At 40.4% G+C, this 21,343-nt stretch overlaps 1 protein-coding gene across 1 annotated transcript in view; it reads left to right on the plus strand.

Annotated features, from left to right (window-relative positions):
• Nucleotides 1-21,343, plus strand: part of LOC124774910 (adenylyl cyclase 78C-like) — a 723,787-nt gene that overhangs the window by 675,949 nt on the left and 26,495 nt on the right. Inside the window, exon 17 of the mRNA XM_047249584.1 lies at nt 8,354-8,480. Coding sequence (XP_047105540.1) covers nt 8,354-8,480 — 127 coding nt within the window. The remainder of the gene's footprint in view (nt 1-8,353; nt 8,481-21,343) is intronic.

Raw genomic sequence — 21,343 nt, forward strand, 5'->3', positions numbered from 1 at the left:
GTTACAGCAAGGGAGAAATTGTGAATGCTTTCAGGTGCAATTGACTGAGGCCAAGTTGGCCAGAGTTCTTCCTTACTGTGGTGTGAATAACATCAAAATAGGAAGTATGCAGTGGAGACATGGATTAAGACCAATGTTCTGTCCTCTCTCCAAGATACAAGATCTGTTACATTCCATTAAAGATGACCCAATGTGTATGTGGTCCTCTGTGAATACAGCTGCATCTACATAGGCCAAACAATTAGCACAGTTGCTGAAAGTTATGCCGAACACATGCAACACACCAAGAAAAGGGAACTTGAGTAAGCTGGCCATGACTGAGCAGGCACAAGATGGAATTTGGAAAGAGAAGGCTCTTTGCTCATGCATCATCATACTGGGATTCTGTTATTTGGAGGCTGCTGAAATTAGAATAAACTTCAACAATTTTAACTGAGGAACTTCAACAATTTTAACTGAGATCAGGGTACACACTTTGTAGGGGATGGGAACAGGCTCTGGACACTGAACAGAAAAGAAGAAAGATACTTGCAAGGAGCTGTGAATGGTTCACAAGTGTTGTACTGGCACCCCTTCTTACCTGACTTCATTCAGTTCCATGCCTGGCAGAAACTGCACTGCTTGCCTCACTGCACACATACTGTATTTTACCGACTATAAGATGCACTTTTTTCTTCGAAAAATTGCCTAAAAAATTCAGGTGTGTCTTATACTCAAAATTAATATAAAAATGTCCAGTGCTGGATATCAAATTCCTGCCAGTCTTAAAAATGGCCATACAGAGCTAGCTGTAAAACAGTTGTGGTCTGGAGTGAGAGAAGATATTATTGTTTCATCTTTCAAGAAGAGTGGCATAAGTAATGCTCTTTGTGGCAGTCAAGACCATCTTATGTATGAAAAGGACAACGATAACAATAAAGAGGAAGAAGAAGAAGAAGAAGAAAATTCAGATAATGATTTTCAGGGAGTTTAAAGGTCAGTTCTATTTTATAAACTAAGTTTTTTTAGTCTTGCTTTGCAATTTAATAATAAAAACACTAAAAATGTTTTTTTTAATTGCTTAAAAATTAAGGTATGTCTTATGGTCCTTAAAGTATGGTATCACATCGCCCATCCTCTAGAAGGATTCAGATAATGCTGTCATGCCTAACTAAGAGGAACACCATGGGCCTGAAAGCCAAGAAGATTTTATTCAGGCAAACCACAACAAAATATCCAAAGAACAACTTTGCTTTAGCCTACTTGGAGTTCATATTATAACCTCTTTTAAAAGTACTTTTCATTCGATTGAACTGATGTTCTAAGTTGTTTATCATCTCTGACAGGATTATTGTTAGCAAACCTTAAAGCCATATTTATTGTTCCTGAACCAAAATTCCCTTTCTGAATGTGCTCTTGGCTTTATTTACTGCTTTCTTAATGTACATATTGACTAACATGGGGACACCCTACAGCTCTGTTTCACTAGCTACTCAAGTAGTTTCTCCCATTCATGTACTTCAACTCGTTACTGCTGTCTGGTTTCTGTACAAATTGTAGATGAGCTTTTGCTCCCTGTGTTTTATCCTCACCATCTGAAGGATTACAAAGAGTGTATTCCAGTCAACATTATTAAAACATTTCTCTAAACTACAAATGCTGTAACTACAGGTTGATCGTTTTTTAAATTTATTTTCTAAGATAAGTCATAGGATAAGTATTGCCTCGCATATTCCCTGGGGTAGGCTTCTGTCAGTCTTTTCACTCTTCTGTAAATAATTTCTTTTTAGTATTTTTCAGCTGTGACATACTAAACTGTGGATGGTAGTATTCGCTTCTGTCAGCACCTGCTGTGTTTCAAATAGTGGTTATTACATTCTTAGATAAGGCAGACATGACCTGCAGCAGATGCAGTGGCCATTGTAATTAAGTCAAAAAACAAAGCCACAGGTCACAATGAATATCCAAAGCTACTCCCATCTGCTGATGAGTGAGATCAGCCAAAATAAATCAAACAATATGTGATCTACAACTGCTTCCTGTATATTAACTATATTTACTACATTCTCCTGAAATCTGAGTATCTGTATGTAGTATACTAGCTGACACATTTTTTTCTCATGGTTTCCCAAAGATCTTGATACTTTTGTGGCATTGTTGTCTATTCCAGATACCTTGTTTTGATCTAGATGTTCCAGGGCTGTTTCAGATTCTTTTTGCAATAAGTCATCTCCTTTTTTATCTTCCCCTACTTCCTCTCCCCTTTCAATAATGTTTGCTTTTTTCCTTTATAGAATGAGTTAAACTGGGCTACGCAAAAAGACAAGCTTCTCAACACATTCAGTTGAGCTCATTCCTTCTTCTCCCAGCCACTTGCCTCCTCTACCTACACCACCATCTCCACAATGGCCACCACCACCACTGACCCATTCCATAATAGCTGCTTTCCAGCTAATTTTGACGAGTTACATTACTTTGAGTAAGCAAAAATAGATTATAGCAGTTTAACAAACGTTACCAATGCAGTTTCTGACAGCTCACTAGTTCAAATCTTTGTTTGACCATATCCTTGACTTGTTCACTGATCCCATTGCCATTTATAACTTTTCACAATTTTAAAGCCCGTGTGCTGCTAGCAGTTTGTTAATGATTTTGTTGTTGTGCTGTTTTGCTTGTCGTCCTTAATCTGAGATCCTAGTCTCTTGATGGTTTTATTTCCCCAATTCCTTTCTTCTCTTCTACAGGATATCTACAGATCATGTTGTTGTTGTTGTGGTCTTCAGTCCTGAGACTGGTTTGATGCAGCTCTCCATGCTACTCTATCCTGTGCAAGCTTCTTCATCTCCCAGTACCTACTGCAACCTACATCCTTCTGAATCTGCTTAGTGTATTGATCTCTTGGTCTCCCTCTACGATTTTTACCCTCCACGCTGCCCTCCAATGCTAAATTTGTGATCCTTTGATGCCTCAAAACATCTCCTACCAACCGATCCCTTCTTCTAGTCAAGTTGTGCCACAAACTTCTCTTCTCCCCAATTCTATTCAATACCTCCTCATTAATTACGTGATCTACCCACCTTATCTTCAGCATTCTTCTGTAGCACCACATTTCGAAAGCTTCTATTCTCTTCTTGTCCAAACTATTTATCGTCCATGTTTCACTTCCATACATGGCTACACTCCATACAAATACTTTCAGAAACGACTTCCTGACACTTAAATCTATACTCGATGTTAACAAATTTCTCTTCTTCAGAAACGATTTCCTTGCCATTGTCAGTCTACATTTTATATCCTCTCTACTTCAACCATCATCAGTTATTTTACTCCCTAAATAGCAAAACTCCTTTACTACTTTAAGTGTCTCATTTCCTAATCTAATCCCCTCAGCATCACCCGATTTAATTTGACTACATTCCATTATCCTCGTTTTGCTTTTGTTGATGTTCATCTTATATCCACCTTTCAAGACACTGTCCATTCTGTTCAACTGCTCTTCCAAGTCCTTTGCTGTCTCTGACAGAATTACAATGTCATCGGCGAACCTCAAAGTTTTTACTTCTTCTCCATGAATTTTAATACCTACTCCGAATTTTTCTTTTGTTTCCTTTACTGCTTGCTCAATATACAGATTGAATAACATCGGGGAGAGGCTACAACCCTGTCTCACTCCTTTCCCAACCACTGCTTCCCTTTCATGCCCCTCGACTCTTATAACTGCCATCTGGTTTCTGTACAAATTGTAAATAGTCTTTCGCTCCCTGTATTTTACCCCTGCCACCTTCAGAATTTGAAAGAGAGTATTCCAGTTAACGTTGTCAAAAGCTTTCTCTAAGTCTACAAATGCTAGAAACGTAGGTTTGCCTTTTCTTAATCTTTCTTCTAAGATAAGTCATAAGGTTAGTATTGCCTCACGTGTTCCAACATTTCTACGGAATCCAAACTGATCTTCCCCGAGGTCCGCTTCTACCAGTTTTTCCATTCGTCTATAAAGAATTCGCGTTAGTATTTTGCAGCTGTGACTTATTAAACTGATAGTTCGGTAACTTTCACATCTGTCAACACCTGCTTTCTTTGGTATTGGAATTATTATATTCTTCTTGAAGTCTGTGGGTATTTCGCCTGTCTCATACATCTTGCTCACCAGATGGTTTTCATGACTGGCTCTCCCAAGGCCATCAGTAGTTCTAATGGAATGTTGTCTACTCCCGGGGCCTTGTTTCGACTCAGGTCTTTCAGTGCTCTGTCAAACTCTTCACGCAGTATCTTATCCCCCATTTCATCTTCATCTACATCCTCTTCCATTTCCATAATATTGTCCTCAAGTACATAGCCCTTGTATAAACCCTCTATATACTCCTTCCACCTTTCTGCCTTCCCTTCTTTGCTTAGAACTGGGTTGCCATCTGAGCTCTCGATATTCATACAAGTGGTTCTCTTCTCTCCAAAGGTCTCTTTAATTTTCCTGTAGGCAGTATCTATCTTACCCCTAGTGAGACAAGCCTCTACATCCTTACATTTGTCCTCTAGCCATCGCTGCTTAGCCATTTTGCACTTTCTGTCGATCTCATTTTTGAGACGTTTGTATTCCCTTTTGCCTGCTTCATTTACTGCATTTTTATATTTTCTCCTTTCATCAATTAAATTCAATATTTCTTCTGTTACGCAAGGATTTCTATTAGCCCTTGTCTTTTTACCTACTTGATCCTCTGCTGCCTTCACTACTTCATCCCTCAGAGCTACCCATTCTTCTTCTACTGTATTTCTTTCCCCCATTCCTGTCAATTGTTCCCTTATGCTCTCCCTGAAACTCTCTACAACCTCTGGTTCTTTCAGTTTATCCAGGTCCCATCTCCTTAAATTCCCACCTTTTTGCAGTTTCTTCAGTTTCAATCTGCAGTTCATAACCAATAGATTGTGGTCAGAATCCACATCTGCCCCTGGAAATGTCTTACAATTTAAAACCTGGTTCCTAAATCTCTGTCTTACCATTATATAATCTATCTGATACCTATTAGTATCTCCAGGATTCTTCCAGGTATACAACCTTCTTTTATGATTCTTGAACCAAGTGTTAGCTATGATTAAGTTATGCTCTGTGCAAAATTCTACAAGGCAGCTTCCTCTTTCATTTCTTCCCCCCAATCCATATTCACCTACTATGTTTCCTTCTCTCCCTTTTCCTACTGACGAATTCCAGTCACCCATGACTATTAAATTTTCGTCTCCCTTCACTGCCTGAATAATTTCTTTTATCTCATCATATATTTCATCAATTTCTTCATCATCTGCAGAGCTAGTTGGCATATAAACTTGTATTACTGTAGTAGGCATGGGCTTTGTGTCTATCTTGGCCACAATAATGCGTTCACTATGCTGTTTGTAGTAGCTAACCCGCAGTCCTATTTTTTTATTCATTATTAAACCTACTCCTGCATTACCCCTATTTGATTTTGTATTTATAACCCTGTAATCACCTGACCAAAAGTCTTGTTCCTCCTGCCACCGAACTTCACTAATTCCCACTATATCTAACTTTAACCTATCCATTTCCCTTTTTAAATTTTCTAACCGACCTGCCCGATTAAGGGATCTGACATTCCACGCTCCGATCCGTAGAATGCCATTTTTCTTTCTCCTGATAACGACGTCCTCTTGAGTAGTCCCCGCCCGGAGATCCGAATGGGGGACTATTTTACCTCCGGAATATTTTACCCAAGAGGACGCCATCATCATTTAATCATACAGTAAAGCTGCATGTCCTCGGGAAAAATTACGGCTGTAGTTTCCCCTTGCTTTCAGCCGTTCGCAGTACCAGCACAGCAAGGCCGTTTTGGTTAATGTTACAAGGCCAGATCAGCCAATCATCCAGACTGTTGCCCCTGCAACTACTGAAAAGGCTGCTACCCCTCTTCAGGAACCACGTGTTTGTCTGGCCTCTCAACAGATACCCCTCCGTTGTGGTTGCACCTACGGTACGGCCATCTGTATCGCTGAGGCACGCAAGCCTCCCCACCAACGGCAATGTCCATGGTTCATGGGGGAAGCTACAGATCATGACAACCATGAAAAAGTAATGAAAATGAAAAGATGGTCATGAAAGTAATGAAAAGATAATGAAATTCAGTGGGTGGTCATGAATTTTGTGTTATGCGGATGGATATGTGTGTGTGTGTGAGTGTATACCTGTCCTTTTTTGCCCCTAAGGTAAGTCTTTCCGCTCCCGGGATTAGAATGACTCCTTACCCTCTTCCTTAAAACCCACATCCTTTCGTCTTTCCCTCTCCTTCCCTCTTTCCTGATGAAGCCACCGTTGGTTGCGAAAGCTTGAATTTTGTATGCAGAAATTGTAGCTCTACCATAAAAGTGCTGCCATCTTATGTGTTACTGGAAGTGTTTCAGTTAGAACAGCTGTTTCTATAACTCTGTCCACTCCCCCTTCTGTTTAAGTCTCTTTAAGCTGCATCATTTTTGGAAAGACATTTCCTTAAAGGAGGTATTTAATAATTAATATAAAGCTATTGTAATTTTTATCTTGTTTTAAAGATGTTAAGGATGATCAGGGTAAAATTGACATCTCACCAGCCAAAATGTTTCCCACATTGTACTAATACTACTCGCAGATAAGGGCGTTCACTTCACCTCTATTTATTGGAAGTAAGCTGTGCAGGCAACTCAGACTTGTGCTTCCAGAAAAGCACCAATGTACGCAATCGTCAGTTAAATAATTTTTGGTATCGAAATTGCGATCACTGTTTGTATTGACATGTTAAATAATTAAAAACAATGGAAATAGTGCAACAAAATGCAGGTAGTGACAGCACAGTCCAGTGACAAAGCAAACAACAATGCAGTCAACACCAGTTAAGAGTACACCGCACAATTGGCAAATCAGTATGGCTCCTAGCAAGAAATACACGGAAAAGGATCTCCTTATTTTCACACATGAGTGCACAGGTATTTGCAAAGTATGTCCAAAAATTGCTGAGAAGAGTCCTTTGAAATTAAAGACAGTCAAAGGTGGCTCATTTTTATCACCCAAAGTTATGCAGAGCTCCATTTTGAGAAATTCTCGAGTGACAATTGCACTGGGAGTATTTGTGTCAAAGAAACACATGGTTCCCTCAACAGCTGACATAGTGAAGAGAGAATACTTTAAATTTTGTGTATATTCTGAAAAACAACTGAAACATTTCAATCCTATTAAGGACAAACTTGATTACTTTCTGATGAATGTACTGCAGAGTGCAAACTGTAGCTTCATCAAGTTTGTGCAGAAGCTGGTATGCATGTTTCATGAAAATACTGCATTAGAAAGAGGCTTTCATGGTAACAAATAAATTTTAGTTGAAAGTTACAAGATGATACAATTATTGTAAAAAGGAGTGTTTACAATGCAATAAATCATTAGGTGGTTTTCTTAATAGTGAGAAACAACTGAATATGGACATTACAAAATCAGTGATACTAGCTGTGAAGAAATCTTCATCAAAAAGAGTAGAAGACTTGAAAATGAAGTTGCCAATCTTAGAAGAAGAATAGTTGAATAAATAAAAGAGCTCAAAATTAAAAAAAAGAATCATTATAGAAAAGGAAAAAGAAGCACCTGAAGTTCTCTGTGTCGAAATTTTGAGTTTAGCAAGAAACTTATACATTGAATACTTTGCTAAAAAGTTTAACATTTGAACAGTTTACATAAGTTTTGTACCTTCAAAACTGTTATATTGGTCTCAAGGAAAATTGTAAGTTTTCTCTACATTACTTTGTGAAAACAATTTGTATTTTGATTGATGTGATGACAAATATCTCTGTAAACAGTTATAGCCCATCCTGTGTGAGAGTTTAATGTTTTTATAGCATTTGATGAACAGTATACTACAAGTTATACACAGTTACAGTATTGGCACTGACATACAGTTTAAGTGATACAAGAATAATTGCATTCATCTTTCATTTCAACCAGCTTTCTGGTTCATAAACAAAAGTGTTTTTTGTCATTGTTCCACACACATTGTTGAGAGGTCATGAATATAACTAAAGAGGTAAAGAAAAAGTTGTGAAAAGGTCATGAATTTTATCCTCAGAAAATCTTTAGACACCCTGCCTCTACTACATAAATGAACCTGTAGCTAAGTACCTGTTCTCTCTCTCTCTCTCTCTCTCTCTCTCTCTCTCTCTCTCTCTCTCTCTCTGCTTGCATTTTGTTTTTACTATTACATTTGAAAGTTCTCTTGCTAGCTCACTAGCTCAACCACATCATACAAAAAACAGCCTGCCTCTGAATATGTAAGAAACTCAGTTGTTGGCAGATGTTTACTCAATTCTGAAAGGAAACCTAAATAGTCAATTATTTTTTCATATTTTAATCAAACAGGAGCTGTATTCCCAGTCCCGTGACAAAGTTGGAGTGATGTTTGCAAGTATACCCAACTTCACAGAATTTTATTCAGAGGACATAAACAAAGGAATGGAGTGCATTCGTTTGCTGAATGAAATTATTGGTATGTACAATTTTTTAAAGATTATATGCATAGTATTCATTATTGGCAGTTGCAACAAGCATGGTCATTACACAGCAATATAGATATAAATATCACTTGTCCCTTACACTCCCAAATACTATAACTAAATTTTAAATGAGTCACTGCCTGGTGACAGAAATAGTAAATATAATCTCAACTGTACAAAATATTAGACCCCACTTCCTTAAAAGAGCACACTGTAGATTATGCAGAACTGATAGTCACATGACTATCCTTCTCTGACACAAGTCATGGCACTGAAGTGCCAGTAGGTTGTATGAAATCTTCTGTATTTGTAACCTAGGCGAAGAACACACAACAGCTGATGTACACTGTTAGTGAGGAACAACGATATGTTTCTTACGTCTTACGAACACAAAATACAACAACACAGTTTCTTCAAATGTGGCTTTGCTCTACTTGATACAGACTGACTATCAATAACTTACGTTGCACTGGAATGTTCTTATAGAGACAATGTCCATGAGATCATCGTCTGCAGTGAGTGGTAAGCTGCTCGACGTGAAAGTGGAGACAGGTTCCTGCAAGGCACTGAGTTGATGGACAGTTGAAGATGAAGTCCAGGGAGATGTTCAGCTTGAGGATGACTGAAGATGAGATCTGTACAGTGTTGTAGTGGTGCTCAAGGACAATTGAGACCAGATCCAGCCAGAGAGTAGCTTGAGGACAGTTGTGATGAAGTACAGTGAGACAAGGGCTGAAGTGTGAACTCCAAGTGATGGGCTGCTAGACATGGTAGCCATAAGCCTGGAGTGCAAACTAGCTGTAGCCAGCTGGACAGCATCCTAAATACCTGCCCAGTGGAAGGATACCACTGGATTATTCGGCAAGCACGTAGTTTCTTGGAAGAGAAGTGGTGCCTCTGTTGGCATCACTGTTTACTGTGATACATGTGCTGCTAGTGGTTAGGCTGACACTACACGGTATTGTTGTGGCTGCTGGACGTTCAGTTGAAAACAATCGAGCATATTTGTGTTGAACCAGACTGTTTCCATCACTCTCCTGAGAGCACTGAGTGAGGTGGCGCAGTGGTTGGCACACTGGACATGCATTCGGGAGGACAACAGTTCAAACCCACGTCCATCCATCCTTATTTGGGTTTTGTATGATTTCCCTAAATCACTTCAGGCAAATGGCAGGATGATTTCTTTGAAAGGGCATGGCCAATTTCCTTCCCCATCCTTCCGTAATCCGATGGGGCTGATGACCTCGCTGTTTGGTCCTCTCCTGCTGAATCTACCAACCAACCTGAGAGCAGTGTAATTAATGGACCTGAACTGTGGGAACCTGCAATACATGCCTCTATGGTCAGTGGTGTGTCACAGGTTGCAGCCTGAGGTTACAATAGAATCAGTGCAGCCTATCTGAGGCTGTAAAATGTAAACTATCATGGCTGGAAATGTTACACTTTTAAAGTATTCCTAGCCCTTATACTGTGATCAGGTGAAAATCTTTTTGAAACCTACCATTTCAAGACCAAATACAGAGGGCATTTTCAAGGGGGATTGTAGCACTTTTGAAGGTCCGAATCACATCCTGACACTGTACTGACAGAAGTAAAATTCCGTTTCAATGCACTCCTGCACAGAGGTGTGATGTCACACGTTTTGAATACTCGAATGCACCTAGTCATCATTTGTTGCTGCTGCCCACTGTTGCTGTCATCCCATGGTGCGATACTGGTACACATTTTCCTCAACACCGGAATATACATATCAGTCAGTTTTACACCCTGCACCTCATTAAAATTTTTAAGATATATAACAATCTCTATGGCCTCTGTATATCCTTTCATGGTTTCCCTTGTGGCTGCCAGAATCTATCAAATCAAATCAAATTCAGTGATCTTCTGTTAGCAAAGCATGTTTCATGAAGTCTGATCTGTCTGTTTCTCCCCTTCTACAGTTACACTTGTGTTCTTCCAGTAATTTTCTGACAGTTCTTTTAATAAAATCCATGTACATGTTTTCAAAACTACATGGAATCCTGTAAATTCCATCTTTTTCCAGCAGTTTGCAAGCATCCTTGGCTGACTTCGGGTGATCCTGTATCTCATAGGTGTGTTTATAGGGCACAGCATTATTCCCTCTCATCAAGATATTTCCTGTTCAGTTAGTAATGTCCTTAATGGACAGCAAGAAGTCTTTGGATTTCACAGTCACCTGTACATTGCTATAATCTTTTTTGTGGCTGTCTTAATGCTTGTTTTTATCTCAGTGGATGAATATACATTCTTGAACAATGCATTGGTGAGTTATTTAAATACTGCATTGAGCAGCTCCTCCTTTCTTGAATATTAGCATGTGTATTTCAGTAAGAAGTTCATCCATCTATGATGTAATAGCTAGGAATAATTTAATAAGTGTGAGTAAACTAGGATTATGTGGGGATGTAACAGAATTAAAGAAAGGAAAAAATCATGTTTGGATGTGCCCACAAATGAAGTTTCTTGATTTGTTGTTGTATCAATACGACAACAATAAATGATGTACTATCGAAAATTTCAAATTAGCCAAAGCTCTTGTAAAGAAGAAAAATCGTGTGGAAGCTCATATATACTTATTCATTCTTGTATAAAATACAAAATGATTTTAATTATTTGAATGAAGAGTGTACAATTAAGAGTTGCTGTATTGAAGTAATAAGAAGTATTAGAATTTAACTATCTGCCTTAGATGATCAACTATGTTTCAAATGAGTTACCAAAACATAAAAGCAGCACTTCAACAGAAACCTTTAGGAAACAAGACCCTCCATGCAGCTACGTTTTTAAGATTTTAAATTCCTTAAAGTGTCAGTGCCTAGACTGAGGTGATAAAACTTATGGAATAGTTATAAGCACACATACAAATGGTAATAGTATCGCATACACAAGGTATAAAAGGTCAGCACATTGGCGAAGCTGTCATTTGTTCCCAGGTGATTCATGCAAAATGGTTTCTGACGTGATTATGGCCACAAAATGGGAATTAAGAGACTTTGAACAGGGTATGGTAGTTGGAGGTGGAGGCCTGGGACATCCCATTTTGGAAAACATTAGGGAATTCTATATTCTTAGCTCTGCAATGTCAAGAGTACGCTGAGACTACGAAATTTCAGGCATTATCCCTCACCACAGACAGCGCAGTGGCCAACAGCCTTCACTTGATAACAGAACAGAAGCATTAACATAGATTTTTCAGTGCTAACAGTCAAGCAACACTGCATGAAATAATTGCAGAAATCAATGTGGGGCATGAGCAAAAGTATCTGTTAGGACAGAGCAACAAAGTTTGGCATTAATGGACCATGGCAGCAGATGACCGATGCAAGTGCTATTCCTAACAACATGACATTGACTACAGTACCTCTTCTGGGCTTATGATCATATCGGTTGGACCATAGGCGACTGGAAAACCATGTCCTGGTAAGATGAATCCCAATTTAAGTTGGTAAGATATGGTAGTGTTCAAGTGTGATGCAGATCCGATGAAGCCATGGACCCAAGCTGTCAACAAGGCACTGTGCAAGCAGGTGGTGACTCCATAATGGCATGGGCTGTGGCTACCTGGAACGGACTGGGTCCTCTGGTCGATGAACTGATCAGTGACTGGAAATGGTTATGTTCAGCTACCTGGAAACCATTTGCATCCATTCATAGACTTCATGTTCCCAAACAACGATATGATTCTTATGGATGACAGTGCACCATATCACGGGCCACAAGTGTTCATGATTGGTTTGAAGAATGTTCTGGATAATTCAAGTGAATGCTTTGGCCATTCAGATTGCCTGACATGAATCCCATAGAATATTTATTGGACATAATCAAGAGGTCAGTTTGTGCACAAAATCCTGGACCAGCAACACTTTCGCAATTATGGACGGCTATAGAGAGCAGCATGGCTCAGTATTTCTGCACAGGACTCCCAACAACCTTAAGGGGGAAAGGAGGTCCAATGCCAGAGCGGCATGGAGCATGTCCGAAGCCAAGTACTAATAAACATGAGCGGTACTTCTGTCAGTGCCACCGGCCACATGCAGTGTTATTTACAATGTAAACACAAATAAAATAGATTACATGTGGTCAGTATCCACTCACCAGCCTAGTGCATGTATACTTTCAAGGCAGCCCTCTGCCAAATGTGCTTGATTATTAAAAGAACAGAGCATAATCAACACACCCAAACAAGTTGGGACAGTGCAATATTACAGTGCAGTGTGCCTTGATAACAGGGATTTCCCAAAGTTCCACTACCTGTCACCTGATGGCTATAAAACAGATGCTCAACATCTAGATTCCACATTGTTCCTGCATGAAATTAAAACTTCCACAATGGCCCCTGTCCACCATGTAAGGCAGTGAGTTCAGCAACTCAGACCACAACAAGCCACTGCCCAGGCAAGAAGGTAATGGCCAGTTCCAACAGAATGCCTGTCCCATTAAAGGTCAACACACCTGCATCAATACTCATAATGGACTCACCAGCAGAAGTCAGTCCCTTGGCCACTACACAGAGCCATTTGCAAAATGTCATCTATTAGTTGCAGTACTGCAGTGGACACTCAACCAACTTCCTTCTTGCTACAGCTCATGCACAAGCTTTCATCCTCGCAAAGCACTACGTTGCTGCCCTCTAATGGGATGCCTGAGCCACAGTTGCCAAGCAACAGGTCAAAGATGTTAGGAGGAGCAGGCATTGATAAAGGCTCTCGCACATCTCAACCACTCCATTATAAAACACTAAAACAACTGAAATGGAGTATCTTGACTGACGTTATGACAAGTCGCCATTAAGAGGATCCCTGCAAAGTCACTCAAAACATCAGCATGTTAGTTGTTTTAGTGCCTCATAATGAAGCAGCCTCATACCCATAATGATTTTATTCAAAAAGAGTTTGAATGGCTTTTTGACAGCTGGATATATTTTAAAGGAGTTTTCTTGAAATGCTCAGTGAAATCTTTCCACTTAGAACCATATGTAATCAAATAAGTCAAGGCACAAAAATTTCTAATGCCAGGAAGAGGCAACTCCACAACGACCTTAAATATATAAAAAGTAAGATTTTATTGAATATGTTAGACATTTTTGAGATAATTTGCTAAACAATATTATCTACCATGTTCATTCTTCATTAGCATAAGAATTTCACAGCATATAATTAGTAAAATTGGATGTAACTAGGAACTGAATTCAAGGAGTCTGCTTACATGTAAAGTGTGCAGAAAACTACCTGCAAGTATGCTTACAAATAGCTCTCATATTGCTTTCATATTTTTTAATACAGGAAATGTTACTGTGAATAGAACTTGCCTTCATTTATATCAGAAGGTATCAGAAGAGTAAATACATTGATGAAAAATTCTAGTTGAGCACAAAATCAGCTCTGAAGACAAGGATAGATATTAGATATTCGCATTGTTACTCACTTGTTTGCTGATATTTCAAGCCAACCTTCGAATGGTACACACACTTTCCAGAGAATCTGTTGTGATGTTTCTCATTAGAGGTGCATACCATCACAAATCTTACATTCTGTGCAGGTTTGTCAAAAACAAAATTACAAACAGGATTGCCACAAGTAAAAATATGCACCTTTGGAACTTGGCATGTCTACATATACAGAACTCCTTTGATGCTTTTCAGTTGTTAAAATCCGCAATACAGTATATATTAAAATGTACTGGTACTTTTATGCCAGTGTTACATTGGCATAAATGTACACTTTTACTATATACTGAGGATTTTAACAACTGTCAAGGAGCAATGTTTACATTTACATTGTCATAAATACACACTTTTATTGCATATTGATAATTTTACAACTGTCAAGCATCAAAGCCGTGCTACATATGTAGAAGTGCCAAGTTCCACAAAGTGTGTATTTTTGCTTGTGAGAGACCTTTTTGTAATTTTATTTTTGTCAAATGTGTGAGATGGACAATATACTATCCACCAAGATGTTAACATGGCATACAACCAAAAAAGGTTTTAAAAATCTGAAGATGACATTCCTATCTGTCAAAACCAATCAATAAAAAATAGCTTTGATCATGATCTTGTCTACAAAAAACTCCTTTAAAATATATATAGTCATCAGTCTTCTGACTGGTTTGATGGTCTGCCATAGATTCTTCCCATGCACTAACCTTTTCATTTCAGAGTAGCACTTGCACCTTACACCCTCAATTATTTGTTGGATGTATTTCAATCTCTGTCTTCCCCTATATCTTTTATCCTCTAAAGCTCCCTCTAGTACCTTCAAAGTTGTTCCCTGAGTCTTAACACACGTCCTATCATCATGCCCCTTCTTCTTGTCAGTGTTTTCCATATGTTCATTTTTTTGCTGATTCTACAGACAAACTTCCTCAGCCTACCCAGTTTTCTACATTCTTCTTTCACATCTCAAATGGTTCGATTGTCTTGTGTTCTGGTTTCCCCATTGCCCATGGTTTTCTACCATACAATGCTTTGCTCCAAACATACATTTGCAGGAATTTCTTCCTCAAATTAAGGCCTATGTTTGATATCAGGAAACTACTCTTAGCCAGGAATCCCCTCTTTGCCTGTGCCAATCTGCTGTTAATGTCCTTCTTGCTTTGTTCATCATGGGTTATTTTGCTTCCAAGGTTACAGAATTTCTTAACTTCGTCTGTTTCACGATCACCAATTTTTATGTTGAATTTCTTGCTATTCTCATTTCTGCTACTTCTCATTCCTTTCTCTTTTTCCAGTTTACTTGCAATCCATATTCTTTACTCACTAGTCTGTTCATTCCATTCAACAGATCCTCTAATTCTTATTCACTTTCACTAAGGGTAGCAATGTCATCGGTGAATTTGATCATTGATATCTTTTTAATCCCACTGTTAAATCCTTCTTTTATATCAGTCATTGCCACTTCACTGTATACATTGAACAATATGGATGGAATACTGTATCCCTGTTTTACACCCTCTTTAATCTGAGCACCTCATTCCTTGTGTTCCAGGCTTAATTTTCCCTCTTAATTCTTATACATATTGCATATTACCCATCTTTCCCCACAGCTTACACCTATTTTTCTCAAAATTTTGAAAATCTTCCATCATTTTACATTGTCAAATGCTTTTTCTAGGTTAAAAAACCTATGAGCGTGTCTTGACTAGTTTTAAGTCTTTCTTCCATTATCAGGTGCAATGTCAAAACTATCTTGCTGCTGACTTTACCTTCCTTAAAGCCAAATTGATCTTCATATAGCAGATCCTCAGTTTTGTTTTTCATTCTTCTGGATATTATTCCTGTCAGCAGTTTGGATGCATGAGCTGTTAAGCTGATTGTGTGACAGTTCTTGCAGTTATCTGCTGTTGCTGTCTTCGGAATTGTGTGGATGATATTTTACCAAAAGTCTGAATGTACATTGTCTGTCTCAAGTTAGTCAAGACTGCCTTTAAGGGTACAAAGATGCAATTATCAACACTTCACCAGGTTTAAATGAGATCGTGCAATAGGGCTACGAGGAGCTGGATGTTGCTTCTGTGATTCTGCAGAAAGACTTTACAGGAACATACCCACTGTACATGATTGCTGGCAGCGGTGATCGTGAGAGTGTACAATCACAAGAAGACCAGCTGTGGACTGCCACGTGGTACTACCAAGAGGGAAGACCATAGTGATTGGCGTACGGCTCTTGCACATCATACTGCATCAGCAGCAGCAGTTTGAGCAACAATTGGCATCAGCAGTTTGAGCAACAATTGACATCAGAGTGACACAATGAACTGTTACAAATTGATTATCTCAAGGACAGCTCTGAGATAGACACCCTGTAGCTTGCATTCCTGACCTCAAACCACTGCCATTTTCAACTTCTGTGGTATCAATGGAGAGCTTACTGGAGGGCATGGTGGAAGTCTGTTGTGTTTTCTGATGAAAGCTGGTTTTTCCACACAGCCAGTGATGGCTGTGTGTTGGTTAGAAGGAGTTGAGAACCTGCATCCAACCTCTCTGTGAGACCTCCTGGAGTTATGCTCTGGGATGCAATTTTGTATGACAGCAGGAGCACCCTTGTGGTATCCCATGCAATCTGCCTACAAAATTGTGCATCAATCTATTGATTAGACCAGTTGTGTTGCCATTCACGAACAGCATTCTGTGGGTAGTTTTCAAAAGGATAATGCACACCCATATATTGCTGTTGTAACCCAACATGCTCTACAGTATGTTGGCATGTTGCCTTGACCTGCTCGATCACTAGATCTGTCTCCAGTCGAGCACATATGGCACATCATCAGACAGCATCCCAAATGTCATCCACTGTATTGACCAACCACGTCCAACAGGCATGGAACCCCGACAAACTGACATCCGGTGCCTGTACAGCACAATGCACACAAGTTTGCATGCTTCATTCAACAGTCTGGTGGTTACACTGGTTATAAATGTACCAGTATTACACATTTCCAATGGCTTCTCTTGCACTTACATTAACTTGTGATCTTGCAATGTAAATCACTTAAATGTGTTACCCATTTTGTTCCAAATCTTTCCCTCAGCTGTTTCGATCTAGCTGCCCCACACTTTTTATTTATTTTATTCCTAAGTGATTTATATTGCTGTATTCCAGTCTTTCAGCGAGCATTTTTGTACTTCATTCTTTTGGTGATTAATTGCAGTTTTTTTTCTGCTACACAGGTTTCTTCACAGTCACTATCCTAATACCTATGTTTGTCTTAGCAGCATTTGTGACTGCTTCCACAGTGATTCTTCTGGACAATTCTCATGAACCTCAGTCTACTCTTTATCATTATTAAATTGTGATCTGAGTGTAATATGCACTTGGGTACATCTTACAATTCAATATCTAATTTCGGAATATCTGTCTGATCATGATGTAATCCACTTGGAATTTTCCCATATCCCTTATCAGTCCACCTAACTTGCAGCATTCTTCTGTAGCACCACATGTCAAATCATTTGATTCTCTTCTTTTCTGGTTGTCCCGCAGTCCATAATTCACTACTCTGCAGTGCTGTGCTCCAAGCATGTATTCTCAGAAATTTCTTCCTCAAATTAAGGCCTACATTAAAAACTACTGTGAGGTCCATGGCAGAGGGTACGTCCCACTGTACCAGCTATTAGGGTTTCTTCCCATTCTATTCATCTATGGAGCATGGGAAGAATAACTGTTGGAATGCCTCTGTGCATGCAGTAATTATTCTAATCTTATCCTCACAATCCCTATGTGATCAATACATGGGGGATTGTAGTAGATTTCTGCAGCCATCACTTAAAACCAGTTCTTGAGACTTTCTTAATAGACTTTCTCAGCATAGCATACTCCTCCCTTCAAGAATCTTCCAGTTCAGTTGCTTCAGTATCTCTGTGACACACTCCCACAGATCATACAAACCTGTGACCATCCATGCTGCCCTTCTTTGTATACATTCAGTATTCCCTGTTGGTCCTATTTAGTATGGATTCCACACACTTGAGCAACAAAAAATGGCTCTGAGCACTATGGGACTTAACATCTATGGTCATCAGTCCCCTAGAACTTAGAACTACTTAAATCTAACTAACCTAAGGACATCACACAACACCCAGTCATCATGAGGCAGAGAAAATCCCTGACCCCGCCGGGAATCGAACCCAGGAACCCGGGTGTGGGAAGCGAGAATGCTACCGCACGACCATGAGACTTGAGCAACATTCTAGAACCAATCACACAAGTGATTTGTAAGCAATCTCCTTTGTGGACTGATTACACTTCGCCAGTATTCTACCAGTACGCTGAAGTCTGCCATCTGCTTTACTCACAACTGAGCCTAAGCAGTCATTCCATTCCGTATCCCTACAAAGTGCTACACCCAGGTATTTGTGAGATGGTCAATTCCAGCAGTTGCTCATTGATATTATTTATAGTCATAGGATACTACATTTTTTTCTTTTTGTGGAATGCACAATTTTACATTTCTGAACATTTAAAGCAACTTGTCAATCTTTGCACCACTTTGAACAATGGAAAATCCGGGATGGAATAGTGACAATAGTATGAAAAGGATAGCTGCTACTCGTCATATAGTGGAGATGCCGAATCACAGATAGGGCCAACAAAAATACTATCAGAAAATAAGATTTTGACCAACAAGACAACATGCGCTCACACACACACACACACACAAAACCATAGTCTCTGGCTGCTGAGGCAAGACTGCGAGCAGCAGCACATGACGGGTGGGGGTAAGGAGGAGACTGGGAGGGGGAGGGATAACATGGTAGGAGTTGGGACAGTAAAGTGCTGCTTCTGGGAGCATACAGGAGTGAGGTGGAGAGAGGGTAGGGAAGCTAAGTGCAGTGGGGAGGTTGTTGGATGGAGGGGGAGGATAGCAGAAATGGAGGGAAGTAAAAAGACTGTGGGTGTGTTGGTGGAATAGAGGGCTGTATAGTGCTGGAACGGGAACAGGGTAGGGGCTAGATGGGTAAGGATAATGGCTGACAAAGTTTGAGGCCGGGGGTTTACAGGAATGTCGGATATGTTGCAGGGAGTGTTCCCACTGTGCAGTTCAGAAAAGCTGGTGTAGGTAGAAAGGAACTAGATGCCACAGGCTGTGAAACAATCGGTGTAATGAAGAATGTCATGTTGGGCAGCTTGCTCAGCAACTGGTTGGCCCAGCTATTTTGTGTCCCCAGTTTGTCAGTGGCTGCTCATGCAGACAAACTTGTTGGTTGTCGTGCCCACGTAGAATGCAGCGCAGTGGTTGCAGCTTAGCTTGTAGGTCATATGAATGGTTTCACAGATTGCCCTGCCGCTGATGGGATAGGTGATCCTTGTGACTGGACTGGAATATGTGGTGGTGGGAGGATGTATGGGACAGGTATTGCATCTAGGTCTATTACAGGGATATGATCCATGAGGCAAGGGGTTGTGAGCAGGGATTGTATAGGAATGGACAAGGATATTTTTTATGTTTGAGAGCAGTAGTTGTGTAGGGATGGACAAGGCTATTGTGTAGCTTTGGCAGGCAGTGGAATACCACTGTGGGAGGGGGGAAGATAGTAGGTAGGACATTCCTCATTTCAGGGCACAATGTGAGTTAGTCAAAACCCTACCAGCAAGGCAGCATCATCCTATGCCATTCTGTTCATTGGCATCTAGAGGAATCCTTCCTAAACACCCAGAATCTCAAACCCGTCACCTGGTACAGATTTTTTGATGATATCTTTGTGATTTGGATTTTGAGGATGAGGACACCCTATCCAAATTCCTCCAGAACCAACGACAACTCCCCCATTCACTTCATCTGATCCTACTCAACCCAACAAGTCACCTTCCTTGATGTTGACCTACACCTCAAAGATGGCTAAATTAGTATCTCCATCTGTATCAAACTTACCAACCACCAGTAATACCTCCACTTCGATAGCTGCTACCAGTGCCATACCAAGAAGTCCCCTTCCATACAGCCAGCCCACCTGTGGCTGTCGTACTGTAGTGATGAGCGATCCCTCTTGAATTAAACCAAGGGACTCAGTGGGGCCTTCAAAGGCCGTAATTACCCTCCCAGTACAAAGACATATCTGTGTCTTACCTCTCCACTTGCCCATAACCTCCCAAAGCCTCAGTATTGAGCCACAGTATTCACCTTGTGACTCAGTACTGCCCAGGACTGGAGCAATTGAATCAAATTCTCTGCCAGTGTGTCAGCTACCTCTCATCATGCTGTGAAATGAGGAAGGTCCTACCCACCATCCTGCCCCCCTCCCACAGTGGTATTCCACAACCCACCAAACATACACAACATCCTCATCCACCCCTAAACAACCCATGCTCCCATCTTCCTGTAATAGACCTAGATGCAGGGCCTGTCCCACACATCCTCCCACCACCACATACCACATTCCAGTCACAAGTATCACCTATCCCATCAAAGGTAGGGCTACCTGTGAAACCAGTCACATGATCTGCAAGCTAAGCTGCAACCATCATGCTGTATTCTGCATGGGCATCATAACCAACAAGCTATCTGTCCATATGAATGGTCACCAACAAACTGTGGCCTAGAAACAGCTGGACCACCTAGTTGCTGACCACGCCGCCCAACACGATGTTCATTTCAGTGACTGCATCACAGCTTGTGCCATTTGGATCCTTCCCACCAACATCAGCTTTTCTGAATTCTGCAGGTGGAAACTCTACCTGCAATGTACCCTATGTTCCCAAAATCCTCCTGGCATCAACCTACTGTAGTTGTTGTCCTTACACATCTAGCACCTTCCCTGTTCCCATTCCAGCATTACACAGCCTCTGCTCCACCAACACACCCACAATCTTTTTACTTCTCACTTTTTCCTCTACCTTCACCCCCCCCCCCCCCCCCCCCCCTCCCCTTGTGCCCTCTGTCTAACCTCCTGACTGCACCTAGCTGCTGTACACTCTCTCCACCTCGTTCCTGTATGCTCCCACAAGCAGCATTTCACCATCCCCCACCCCTACGTTGCTATCCACCCCTTCCTCCATGCACTGCTGCTTGCAGCCAGAGATTGTGGTCACGTGTGTGTGTGAGTTGAGTTTGAATGATTGTGTATGTATATGTTCTTCCGATGAAGGCCTTATTGGCTAGAAGCATCTTTCTGAAAGTCTTTTTGTTGTGCCTACCTGTGACTCAGCATCTCCCCAGTATGGGGAGTAGCAACCATCCTTTTCTTAATATTTTGCACCACTTTTAAATCTTATCAAGATGTGACTGAATATTTATGCAGCCTCTTTCAGACAGTACTTCATTATAGATAACTGCATCATCTGCAAAAAGTCCAAGGTTACTATTAATATTGTGTGCAGGGCCATTAATATACAACATG

Source organism: Schistocerca piceifrons, chromosome 2, assembly GCF_021461385.2.
Source record: "Schistocerca piceifrons isolate TAMUIC-IGC-003096 chromosome 2, iqSchPice1.1, whole genome shotgun sequence".
Taxonomy (NCBI): domain Eukaryota; kingdom Metazoa; phylum Arthropoda; class Insecta; order Orthoptera; family Acrididae; genus Schistocerca; species Schistocerca piceifrons.